General features: G+C 37.1%; 1 protein-coding gene across 1 annotated transcript in view; it reads left to right on the top strand.

Annotated features, from left to right (window-relative positions):
• CUNH1orf87 (chromosome unknown C1orf87 homolog) overlaps nt 1–13001 on the top strand; it is a 95894-nt gene that overhangs the window by 48567 nt on the left and 34326 nt on the right. The window contains exon 6 of the mRNA XM_004369126.2: nt 4524–4621. Coding sequence (XP_004369183.1) covers nt 4524–4621 — 98 coding nt within the window. The remainder of the gene's footprint in view (nt 1–4523; nt 4622–13001) is intronic.

The raw sequence follows: 13001 nt of genomic DNA, 5'->3' as shown, positions 1-13001 counted from the left end.
ATTTCCCTCCTCCAATACAACAGCCATCTTTCTGATCAATATGGCATGTTTAGTCTGTTTTTACATTTGACATAATAATCACTCGATGTGTTCTGGGCACTCCAAGACTATTACGATTTCAGTTCCTGCATTCTGCAGGAGCTCAAAGGAAAGGTGACATTTTAAGCATGTCAGCATAATACTGTGTAGCAAATGCAGTGATGGCGGTAGCCTTGAATACAGAGAAGAAACAACAACCTAGTCTAGCATGAAGGCTCTTCAGAGGCGATGATGCAAATACTGAATCATAGCAGACAGGCAAATGTAGGTAAAGAATGGGTAGAAGGAGTGGAGGGAAAGAGATGGGAAAGAAGTTCTGGGTAAAAGGAGCAATGTGATGTGGCATTAAAAGGAGAGAGAAAGTATGGAAAATTCAAGGAACTATACTCATTCATTAAGGAGCTCCGGTGGTGCCGTGGTTAAGCACTAGGCTGCTAACCGAAAGGTCGGCACTTCAAAATGATCAACCACTCTGTGGAAGAAAGGTGTGGCAGTCTGCTCCCATAAAGATTACAGCCTCAGAAACCATATGGGGCAGTTCTACTCTGTCCTAAAGGGTTGCTATGAGTCAGAATCAACTCAACGGCAATGGGTTTTGGTATAGTCATTCATTATGGCCAGTGTGTGTGTGAAGGGGGCAGGGATGTTGCTAAAGTTTATGCTAGAGTGGAAAGTAGGAGCCAGTTTATAGGAGTCTTGCTAAGGAGTTCAACTTTATCATGAAGGACAAAAGGGATCACTGAAGGATATAAAATAAGTGAATGATGTGATCAAAGTTGAAATTAAAAAGAACATTCTAATAGAATTTGGAGATTTGGTTAGAGGCAGGCAAAACTGGAGGCAGAGAGATCCTTTAGAAAGATACTCCAGTAATCCAAGCAACAAATGATGAGCAATTAGAAAGTAGGAAGGGAGGTCTTTGTGACTAAATACAGGCCCTGAATTCGGACGACTCAAAAATAACTCCCAAGATTCTGACTTTGGCCAACTACGTAGATGGTAGTGCAGTTCCCTGAGATAGGAAACAGAGAGGAGTAGTTTGGATGGGTAGAGGAAGGGTCAATGAGTTTAGCTTTGAACACGTTGATCTCAGTAGGCAGATTCAAGTGAAATAATGACTTGAGAGTCTTCAATATGTAATTGAAGTCATGGGAGTGGATAGGATTGCCCAAGAACAGAATGTAAAGTAAGAAGGGAAGAAGTTTGATGCTAATCGTTAAGGAGTGTGTAGACAAAGGCCCACAAAGAGACTGAAAATAATCAAAGGAGACATGGAAGTGTGGTCATGAAAGCCAAAGGAGATGAGAATTTGGAAAAGGATGGCATGATTAGCCATGTCCCGTGCTGCAAAGAGACCATTTATAATTAGAACTGAAAGGTGTTCATTAAATTTAAAGTCATGGAGGTTATTAGTGACTTGGTGTCTTAGTTTCCTAGGGTTGTCATAACAAAATACCACAAACTGAGTGGCTTTGAAGAACAAAGATTTATTGTCTCTCAGTTCTGGAGACTAGGAGTCCAAATTCAGGGAGTCAGCAGGACCACACTTTCTCTGCTCTATGGGAAGGTCTTCCCTTGTCTCTTCCAGCTTCTGGTAGCCCCAGGTATTTCTGGGTGTTCCTTGGCTTTTAGGTGCATCTTCACATAGCATTTCTTCCTGTGTGACCCTCTCTCCATGTCTGTTCTACCGTTTTATAAGACACCATTCAGAAGGGAATAGGATCCATCTTACTCCATATGACCTCCTTAACTGATTACATCTTCAAACAACAACCTTATATCTCAACAAGATCACATTTGCTAGTAGAGGGCTTAGGATTTTGGAGGGGATGCAATTTCATCCATAACACTTGGTAAAGACAGTTTAAGGTTTAAGTAGAGTGCTGTGGTAAAATGCATATGGAGACAAAAATGGGAAGAGAGGAAGTTGAGAGTGTCTGTGCACCATTCTTTCAAGGAGCATTTTGGGGAAATTAAGTATTTACTTCTCATTGCCATCCAGGTGATTTCAACTCATAACAACTCTATAGGACGTAGTAGAACTGCCCCATAGGGTTTCCAAGGCTGTAATCTTTATAGAAGCCGATTGCCACATCTTTCACAGAGCTGCTGGTGGGTTACAAACAACCGACCTTTCAGTTAGCAGCCAAGTGCTTAACCATTGCACCACCAGGTTTCGTTCTGTTGTGCATAGGGTTCCTATGAGTCGGATCCAGCTCAATGACACCTAACAACAACAACAAGAATTTACTTCACATACCATTTTTTCAGTAACAAATATCATTTACTTTTGATTTTAAAAACTCATTTCTTTATTAGACAGAAGGAACTACACATAATTTTTTTCTTTTTTGACTAAGGGTCATCATTATGAATATTCATGTTTAAAAGATTTTAATAATAATCCTGAATAATACTAAATTGCTAGACTTTTCTTGTATGTTTCTACTGCATCCTCTACAGCTGTCAGCAGTCATTTCTTAGCAGCTATCAATCAATCTGTTTCTAGGAACCCTGATGTTCTGTTTCTAATCTGCTGTTCATTTTAGCCTAGAGAAAAATACAATGTTGCCAGGGGAAATAAGTTGTTTTTAGAACAACCTCTTAATACTGTTGTTTAAAAATATATCAATATGTTCTAAACTTGAGGACAATTCAATTATTATTTACAGAGTAAAATGATGTAATGTGACCAATATCTATCTTTCTCACTTAATTTTTTGCCACTCTCCTTTCATATACGTACACGCTACTCTTCAGTAATTCCAACTCATTTATTCATCCACCTCCTCATTCACCCATGGATTCATTTATTCAACAATTATTGATCCTTTATATTTCAGCACTTAGCTATGTAATGGTGTTAAGAAAATGAATGAAACACAATCCTAGCCCTCAGTAAGCCACTGTCTTGTAAAGAAGCTCAACAAAAAAACACATAATGGCCATTCAGACTGATGGGTATATTAAAACTATAGTAGAGTTGATAATGTCAAAATACATGCAGTTTCTAATAAGCAACATGCTGTTTCTCATCCATTATTTGCATGTGTATTTTTCTCCATCTGCAATTCTCCCAATCCCTTATTCTTCTGGCAAACACTTACTCATCCATCGGGTTCAGAATCAATCTTTTTTTTTTTCTCTCTCTCTTTTAGCTCCCTGACATTACTCCTCAACACCTAGTAGGTAACATACACAGGATTCCAACCCAGATTAGTTGTCTTTCCTACCACAAAGATAAACAAAGATGACCATCTAGTCACTATACTAATTACCATCGAGTTGATTCCAACCCATAGTGACCCTATAGGACAGAGTAGAACTGCCCCATAGGGTTTTCGAGGCTGTAATCTTTTCAAAAGCAGACTGTGACATCTTTTTCCAGACTTCAAACCGCCAAACTTTCAGTTAGCAGCCAAGCACTTATGTCACTATATTAAACTTCCTCTCAAAATTATGATAGTAGTTACTATTTAATAAGTCCAAACATTGAATTAGAATTAGGCACTTTTTTTATTGTTCTTTTCTCTCTCTCTGTCTATTTGTCTCTCTGTCTCTCTCTCTGTCACCTTACTTTTTTACATCATTTCAACAAACATTAATCGAATGCCTACAAAGAGCTGGGCACTATTCTAAGTATTACTTTGCAATGTAATCTTCACAAAATACTAGGTAATAGAGAGTACCATTCTCATTTAGTAGCTGGGTAATTTGGCAGAGGAACATTTAGTAATGTCCCAAGATCACACAGATCACAAACAGCAGACTGGTGTTCAAAATAAGTTTTGTTTGATACCAAAGTCTATACATTTAACCACTATGCTAAACGTACAACACATGCTATCATAGCCCTAAAAGTTCAACATATTTGAATCTAAGTATCACCAACCCAACAATCTGAGAAATGAACTGGCGTGTTAGCCAGACTCAGAAAAATGTTAAGCACTTGGAAAACTGCAATGACATTTTATTCATTCATCCAGCAAATATTTATTGAACATCTGATTTCTAGAATACTCCACATCATTTATGCGCTATGTGACATTGAGGAAGTCACTTAATCTCTCTAAGTCTTAGTTTCCTCCAAATAAAATAAAGATAGTAATATTAGCCCTGCTAAAACCACAGGCTTATTTTGTTCATCAAAGTAAATGATACAAAAATACTTTTTAATTTACCTATATAATGGATTGTAGATAATCCCTTTTCCTTGACCACCCGTCTCATGGCTGATAAAGATGTAAGATCAGTATTTCAAATATCAGTGGCTTCTGAGTAATGATCTGTATCTCTGTTAATTAAATAAAAATTTCTTATTGCTCATGATAATTCTGTTGGACATTCTTGCCCTAAACAATATCCTAATGGTAGAATGCACTCCTGGATATCAATTCCTTGTCTAAATCATATAGATTCTAATTATGGAAGGGATGGTCAAAAATTGCATTCTTGTGCAATTTCAAATCCTTTCTTATTTGCAGGTCAGAGCTATATGTGGGAAGCATGGGCTGTATCTGACCTTGAGCCTTCTGGAAACATTGCTTAACCATCAAGATTTGGGTTACCAAAATGAAATAAAGTAAGTTGAATTTTTGTTCACATAGTCTATTAAGGTACCAAACATAGAACTCTGATTTTAGAGTACTAACAGAAGTTTGATCGGTGAAGCAGTCTATACCATCTCTTGAAGATGGAGTAATATAATGTTTGATTATCTTAAGGCCAAAGGGTTTTCATGGCCATAGAGAAACAAGGCAAGAAACTTCCACTTCCAGCCATTATGGACTATCAGCAACTAGATTTACCCACACACTTTAAACTAACAAAAGAAAAAAAAGGACAAAATATATTAAACAACATTTTTTAGACATTGGACAGCAGACACCACATAACAGTGATCCTGAGAGAAGGAAAACAAATGAAGTGGGTGCTACAATTTTCCCAACGTATTACACAATGAGGAGGAATCAGAACAGAGCTCAGCAGTCTTCCTGAGTTAACGAGATAGAAGTTGGAGTTCAGGGAGACCAAAGAAGCTAGTATTCACAGTAGCAGAAAGATGTCTCTGGAAATCTGCAAAGAGTTGCCCTCAAGCCTTCATGTTAGTACTGTCTAATATACATTTTTTTTAGTAAACTACCCAAATCCAGGGAAATAAACACACACACATGCAAACAATTATCATATCTCACACCAGCCTGTAAGTAAAGGTGCAGTGTTTGACAACAATAGCACAAAGTCTAGGAGGGGAAAATGAAAATATACTGTGATAAGGTTCTTGCACGATTAGTGAAGAAGTATAATTTTATTTGAAAACTAATGGAAATGGAAAAAAATAACAGATGAGACAATAGAAAATAAACACCAAAATGTTAGATTTATATCCAACCTTATCAATAATTACATTAAGTATAAATGGTCCAAATACACCAACTAAAAGGCAGAGATTATTAGATTTCCTTAAAAAAAAAAAAAAGGCCCAATTAAATGCTGTCTACTACAGTAAACCTATTTTAAATATAAAGACATAAACAGGCTAAAAGTAAAAGGATGGAAAAAGGTATACCATGCTAACCCTAATGAAAAAAAAACAAAAGCTGGATAGATTACATTAATATCAGTTAAAGTATATTCCAAAGCAAGGGATAGTGCCAGAAAGTTAGTTCATTAAGAGGACATCACAGTCCTAAGTGTTCAGGCCATTAATAACTGAGATTCAAAATACATGAAGCAAAAACAGAACTGAAAGGTGAAATAGACAACTTTACAATTATAGTTGAGAATTTAACACTTCTATCTGAAATGGAGCCCTGGTGGTGCAGTGGTTAAGTGTTCAGCTTCTAACCAAAAGATTGGTGGTTCGAATCCACCAGCCATTCCTTGGAAACCCTATGGGACAGTTCAACTCTGTCCTGTAGGGTCACTATGACTCAGAATTTGACTCAGTGGCAATGGGCTATCTGTAATTAATATAACAAATAGAAAATCAGGAGAAATATAGAAGATTTGAACTACACTATCAACGAAATTAACCTAAGTGACAATTATAGAACACTCTACCCAACCACAGTAGAATACAGATTATTTTTAAATGAATAGAATATTTAAAAAGTTAAACCAAATTCTGAGCCATAAAACAAGTCTCAGTAAATTTTAAAAGATTGAAATCAAAGTATATTATCTCGCTACAATAGAATTAAATTAGAAATCAATAACAGAAGAATCTTGGAAATCTTCAAATATTTGGAAACTAAACAACATACTTCTAAATAACCTATGATCAAAGGAAAATCACAAGGGAAATTTTAAAATACTTTGAACTGAATAAAGATAAAAACAACATAGATGCTCAGTAAATATTTATGGAATTGAACTGAATTAGGGGAGGAATTGAGTATCAAAATACTCTCAGGGATGCAGATATCTTAATTCTGCCCAATCCCTACCTCATGGCAGAACTGAAGGAGGCCTTACCTAAACACCTCATCAAAATCAGGTTCCATGTGCTGTGCTCTCTCATAGAACCCAGCCATTTTCTTTTCTAGCAACTTCCCGCTATTTATAATTATATATTTATTTGTGTGATTTGTTAGTTTAATATCTAGTGACTTCATGCTGACAAGAACCATGACTTTATTCGTAACATTATATTCCGCCAGAATTGCCCAGTACTTGGCACATGGTGGGTATATGATAAATATTTGATGAATTCATTTATTCATTCATTTAGCAAATATTTATTGAGTGCTTATTTAAGCACTATTCTAGGCACTGAGATTATTAGACATAAATAAAGCAAAGCCCTTTCCCCATGGAGCTTGTATTCTAGTGAGGAAAAAAGACAACAAATAAACTAAAATATATGCCATACCACATGGTGAGAAGAGTAACAGAAGAAAATAAAGGAGAATAAGGATTATGAGGAGGGCCAATTGATGAATAAATGAAGCTAGAGGGTTGAGCCTAGTCAGTGAATTTTTACCAGACCAGGATTGGACATAGGATTTCCCTTCTCTAAAACCTGGGGGTGGGAAAAGTGAAGAAAATTAGTAACAAAAGCAGAAAAGTAAGCTAAGACCTGAATAGAAAACCTAGAAGCCAAAATTGAGAGTCCCAAAGAGGTACCCATCGAAAGGGAACATAGTCGAGGTTCATTAGATATTTGTTGATTAAAAGTTGGTGTCTAGAACTAAGATTCCAGGAGTCAGGGATATGAGGATAAGAGTGAATCAGGAGTAGATGAAGTTAGGCTAAATATTATCATATCAATATTCTCAATTGCCCACTGTTTTATGTGCTAATCAGAGAAGCACACCGATTTCTATATTCACCTATCTTTGACCTTTGGATGTTCAAGGACATCAAAACCATGAAAGCCAGTGAAGAATTGCACTTATAAGAGGTAAACCTGTTTCATCCTTAAATAGCTATTGGCTAAATCTTCTTCTTTAGAATTAAACCCATTTTGCTAAGGGCTTTGTATACAAACCTATATCCTTAAGAGATTAAAGATGCAATTTAGGCACACATTTTAGAAGCTGAATGCACAAATCATTATTTTAGTACATATTGTCCATTAATCTGCTGTTCAGTTGGGAATCCATTTGGAATGTAGCTGCTTGCTAATTAGCAGGATTCTAGTGCTGAGCTGCTTCCTGATTAAATGTCCTTTAGAATCAATAAAACATTAGGAGGGATTATGGTGATATGGGATTAGCCCCATCTAACCAAATAAAATGAGTTGTGTTCCCTTCTTAAACTGTCAGTTGCAAGAGCTTGATGAGAGGAGCAATTTTGTGAACGCTGTTGCAAAGTTGTTTTTTTTATATTTTATTTATTTATTTTTTAACACTGAGGTGAGGGTTTTGTTTTTTGTGGGTTTTTTTTTGCCATTTTCCTACCAATTAGCAGAGACGTTAGTGAATGACTGCCAGGGTGAGGTGATTTTGAGAAAGACTTGATTATGATTTCAAACCTCTACTCTGAATCACCCTTATGTAAAATGAATTCAGGTTGTATTGGATGGAAATTATTATCCCTGTTCTTGGCCAGGAACATGTAAGTCAGAATTAGCATTTAATGTTTCTGTGTGACTTTGCAATAAATGGTAATTAAAGAGGGCAGAGACAGAACAGGAGGCAAACTAATACTCTAAAATTGTGTTGGCAAAATTAAATGCTTCAAACCCAGTTTAACACACATGCACACAAGCCAAATTGTGTTGGGGAAGGGGATAAATAATGAAGCTGCTATGGAAGCTTCCTGAATAGAGTGGAGCAATTGATACAGCCATAAGTAGGACTTATCATACACATCTGGCCCATCATTGAGAGTGCAATTAAGTTGAAAAAGACTGGTTTGCTAATCCCAGAGATGACCAGAGGATTTTAGGAGATAAAGGAAACATGAGGTGTTTGATTCAGCAATTACTTTTTAATGGGAATAGGAAAATAGTTAGGCAGCAAGCTATTAGAGATGTAGTATGGATCTGCCCATTGATTGGGCATTAGAACCCAAACCTGGCTTTTAAGAGTTTGTTAATTACAGTCCTCTCTTCCAGAATCCCATAATTCACATAGAATGCAGATTCTAGCAATAATAATGCTATCGTTGTTGATAAAATTATTGCCATTACTAGCCAATATTTATATAGTCCTTACTATATTCCAGGCAGTGTTCTAAGTGCTTTATAAATGTTAGCTTTTTTAATCCTTGCATCTGCCCCATGAGGGAGCTGCTATTATTTCTCAAATGAGGAAACTGAGGCACAGAGGTGGAGAGAGGCTAAAACCAGTAAGTAGCTTGCAGAGCCAGGATTCAAATGCAGGCTCTCTGGCTCCAGGGTCTTGACTCTTAGTTACTACACTATACCACTTCTCCTGCAAGTCCTACAAACCTCAGCTGAGAAGAATATAGGATAATGGTTAGGCACAGGGACTCTGGACAGACTGCCTGAGTTCCAGGGCTGGCGCCATCCTTGGACTTGGTGCTTATCTTAGTTTCCAAGTGCTGCCGGAACAGAAACACCACAAGTGGGTGGCTTAAAAAAACGAAAAATTATTTTCTCACAGTTTAGGAGGTTAGAAGTCTGGACACCAGCTCTAGGGAAAGGCCTTCTCTCTCTGTTGACCCTGGAGGAAGATCCTTATCTCAGCTTCTGTAACCCTGGCATTCCTGCTTCCTTGGAGATCTATCTCCCCCAGTTTGTACTAGCTTGTGCCTGTGTCTTTGCTGCTTCTTATAACTCAGAAGTCATTAGATTTAGGAATAACCCTACACTGATATGGGCTCATTAACATAACAGAGAAAACACTTTTTCCAAATCAGATTACATCAACAGGTATGGGGTTAAGATTTCAACAGATATTTTGAGGGGACACAATTCAGTCCATAACAATGCTGAGCACAGTTCCGGATTTAAGGAACTTAGTATCACCTGCCGTCTCCTCCAAAACCTCAGGAGAGGTGTGGGTACAGATACAGAAAGGAGAGGCTTGAAGGGTAGGTATGATCCAAAGAAGCCCAAGGCTTTCCCTCACCGTGTTAACCCCTCTACCATCCTTTTAGCCCCCATCTGTGGGGAAGGCAGCATGGCCTCTGGAATCACATAGACTTAGGGGAAAACCTTGGCTCTGAAATGCATTGGCTTTGGAAACTTGGATAAGTTAACTAAGTTCTCTTATCTCATCTGGCAAATAGAAAAAGGATTCTTTTGTCTGGACTTGAAAGTTTATCCTCTTTGTCTCAAGAAAGTGTTGTGCTTCTCAGTTAACAGAAAAATAGGAGGAATACAACTTAGGCTACATGGACATGAAGGCAAAAGCACAGGAGGATAGTCCATTTCAATAAACATATCAGCATTACCAAAATAACATTACCAAAATAAACTACTGATTTAATTTAATTAATACATGTGCAACGAATACATCCCAGGCACTGGGCTAGATGCATTATGTGTTTTTTTGTTTGTTTTTTAATTGTGGTTTAGGTGAAAGTTTACAGAGCAAGTTGGTTTCTCATTGAATAGTTAATACACAAATTGTTTTGTGACATTAGTTGAACCCCTCAATGTGTCAACACTCCCCTCTTCTCACCCTAGTTTCCCTGTTTCCATTTGTCTAGTTTTCCTGTCCCTTTACGTGGGTTTTATCATTTTATACACCAAAAACACCAAGAGTTAGTTTTTTTATAACCATTTGACAGCTGAGCAAACTGAGGTTCAAAGGTATTAAGTAAATTGCCAAAAAGTTGGACTTCTTTGAATCTTCTTTATCCTTAAAGGCTAACAGTCTCCTCTTTGTAGTATATTCTCTACTTCTCAGCTAAAATACAGGATTACAGAATTCTGGAGGAATGGCTGTAATTATGAAATTCTTCAAATCCAGAAGTTTATCTAGGACTGAGCCCATGATTCCGGCAATCTGAACAGAGCTAATGCTCTTCAGCTCTCTTCTATCTTGTGTGTCAGCTGAGCTTGATGGGACTTGAAGAAATTAACTAGGAGAGAGAGAGGGAAGAGTGTATGTACCAAGATAAAAAGGCAAAAGAAAGCATAGCAAATTTGAAGAACTACAAATGGTTCATTATGGCTGAAGTATTCATTTTGCAAGGTGGAGAAAGATAGTAAATAAGCTTGAGAGGTGAGTACAGGCATATGTTTTGATTTAAGTCTGTATGAAGCTCATAGAGTAACAGGACACTTTCATCAAGATCACAAGGGTGATTGGATAAAGTAGTCCCACAATCTTGAGTGTTTAAGGTTTCTGTTTGTGTTTTGTTTGGTTTGGTTTTTCATATATAGAGCTTTTTTGTATAAAATGTCTTCTGCCTAACAGTCCATGACTAAAATTCCTATGAACAAAGAGACAAAAATTACACCAGTAACAAAAACTAATAGGCACTCTAGTGTCAAAATCTAGAAGGCATCTCCACTAATTCTGAGTAAATGGAATTTTGGAAAATCCATGAGTTGCCTGCCCCAAGCTTTGCCCTGCCTGCCTATAAGTAGTGTGGAAGACCATAATCTTCTCCTTGATTTAGAGATTTCAAGTCTTAACTGAAAAATTAAACACATACTGCTTTCTGTAGCAGCCTCTGTACTATTCCCCACCTTGCCTTGTCCTCCCTCCCTGCCCCAAGGATATGCACATGTATACTTACCCACGCACCTTTTTCTTTACCTATACAGAGAGTTCAGCTTTTAGGAATAAGAGAGCAGAAGGTTGGGGTGAGAAAGATGGGAAGGGGGAAACCTGACTATGATGTTTCCATCTGGTGAGGTATAATGTCTGAAAATAAAGTAGTGTGGACTGTGGCAAAGAGAGGGAGACCAGTGGTAGTTGCATATGCTAAGGAGAGTGTAGATTATGACATATTATACAATTTAGGGTATCTGATATTCAACAAGTGTAGTAACAAGATCCCACCACCACCGAACCCCAGGGTGCAAGGTGAGTGTCAGAGAGGCACTGGAAGTTGGAAAGAGTAGAAACCTTACTCTTTGACTGCAAGTCTAAGGGAACTGTGAGTAGGCCCAAGGGAGATCTATGTGACTCACTTGCTGGGTTGTACTGAGTCTGAACAAATTCTTATTTAAAGCATAATAAAAGAAATATATATATATACATATACATATATATATCAGACCTAATTAAAAAAAAATACTGCAGAACATGGAAAGGAAATCATGAGCCTGCAGACTCTGAAGAAAAACAAACCTTTGAACAACATTACTCTAGAAACTAGAAAAAATTTTGAAAACCCACTGCTGTTCTTGATAGGATACAAGAAGCTTTGTCTTCTATTGAAATGAATTGGAAAGTACTAAGCATAGTGACATTAAAAAAAGATATAAGAATAAAATTTAAAGGCACAAAAAGTGAACAAGAACTTAGAACTTGAGAAAGTATGGATGGTCCCAAGGAAATTTAAAAATTTATAGCAGAATTAAGAGATAATCAGGAAACAATAAAGAGCAACATTAATGTCAGAGAAAATCTAATACATAATGTAAAACTTGAGAAGCTCTGACAAAATCTAGAGAGAAAGAACAGAGAAGAAAATGAGAGTGTATAGTAGATATAGAAGAATAAGAACAGATATAATCTCCTTGGTACTATGGAGAAAAAAAAACTAGAAAAACTGAAATAGAAATAAAAATAAAAGTCACAACTGAAGAAACTTCCCTAGGGCTGGGGAGAAAAAGAGCATTTCTCAAGTTGAAAAACTGGAAAAAAAAATTCAAGCCTCGAGTTGCAATACTGAAGGACTCTATAGACAAAATATTGAATGATGCAGGAGGCATCAAAAGAAGATGGAAGGAATACACAGAGTCAATGTACCAAAAAGAATTGGTCGACGTTCAAACATTTCAGGAGGTAGCATGTAATTAAGAACCAATGGTACTGAAGGAAGAAGTCCAAGCTGCACTGAAGGCATTGGCTAAAAACAAGGCTCCAGGATTTGACAGAATACCAATGGAAATGTTTCCGCAAACAGATCCAACACTGGAAGCGCCCACTAGTCTATGCTAAGAAACTTGGAAGACAGTTACCTGGCCAACCGACTGGAAGAGATTCACAAAATTTGTGCCCATTTCAAATAAAGGTGATCCAGAAGAATGCAGAAATTATCAGCAATATCATTAACATTACACTTAAGTAAAATTTTGATGAAGATAATTCAAAAATGGTTGCAGCACTACATCAGCAGGGAACTGCCAGAAATTCAAGGCGGGTTCAGAAGAGGATGGGGAATAAGGTATATCACTGCTGATGTCAGATGAATCTTGGCTGAAAGCAGAGAATACTAGAAAGATGTTTACCTGTGTTATATTGACTATACAAAGGCATTCAACTCTGTGGATCATAACAAATCATGGATAACATTGCAAAGAATGGGAATTGCAGAACATTTAACTGTGCTCATTTGTAACCTATATATAGACCAAAAGTCACTTG

This window comes from Trichechus manatus, unplaced genomic scaffold, assembly GCF_000243295.1.
Source record: "Trichechus manatus latirostris isolate Lorelei unplaced genomic scaffold, TriManLat1.0 scaffold00003, whole genome shotgun sequence".
NCBI classification, from domain to species: Eukaryota; Metazoa; Chordata; class Mammalia; order Sirenia; family Trichechidae; genus Trichechus; species Trichechus manatus.
The sequence above is the reverse complement of the archived record's forward strand: the minus strand, read 5'-3'. Positions and strand labels throughout refer to the sequence as shown.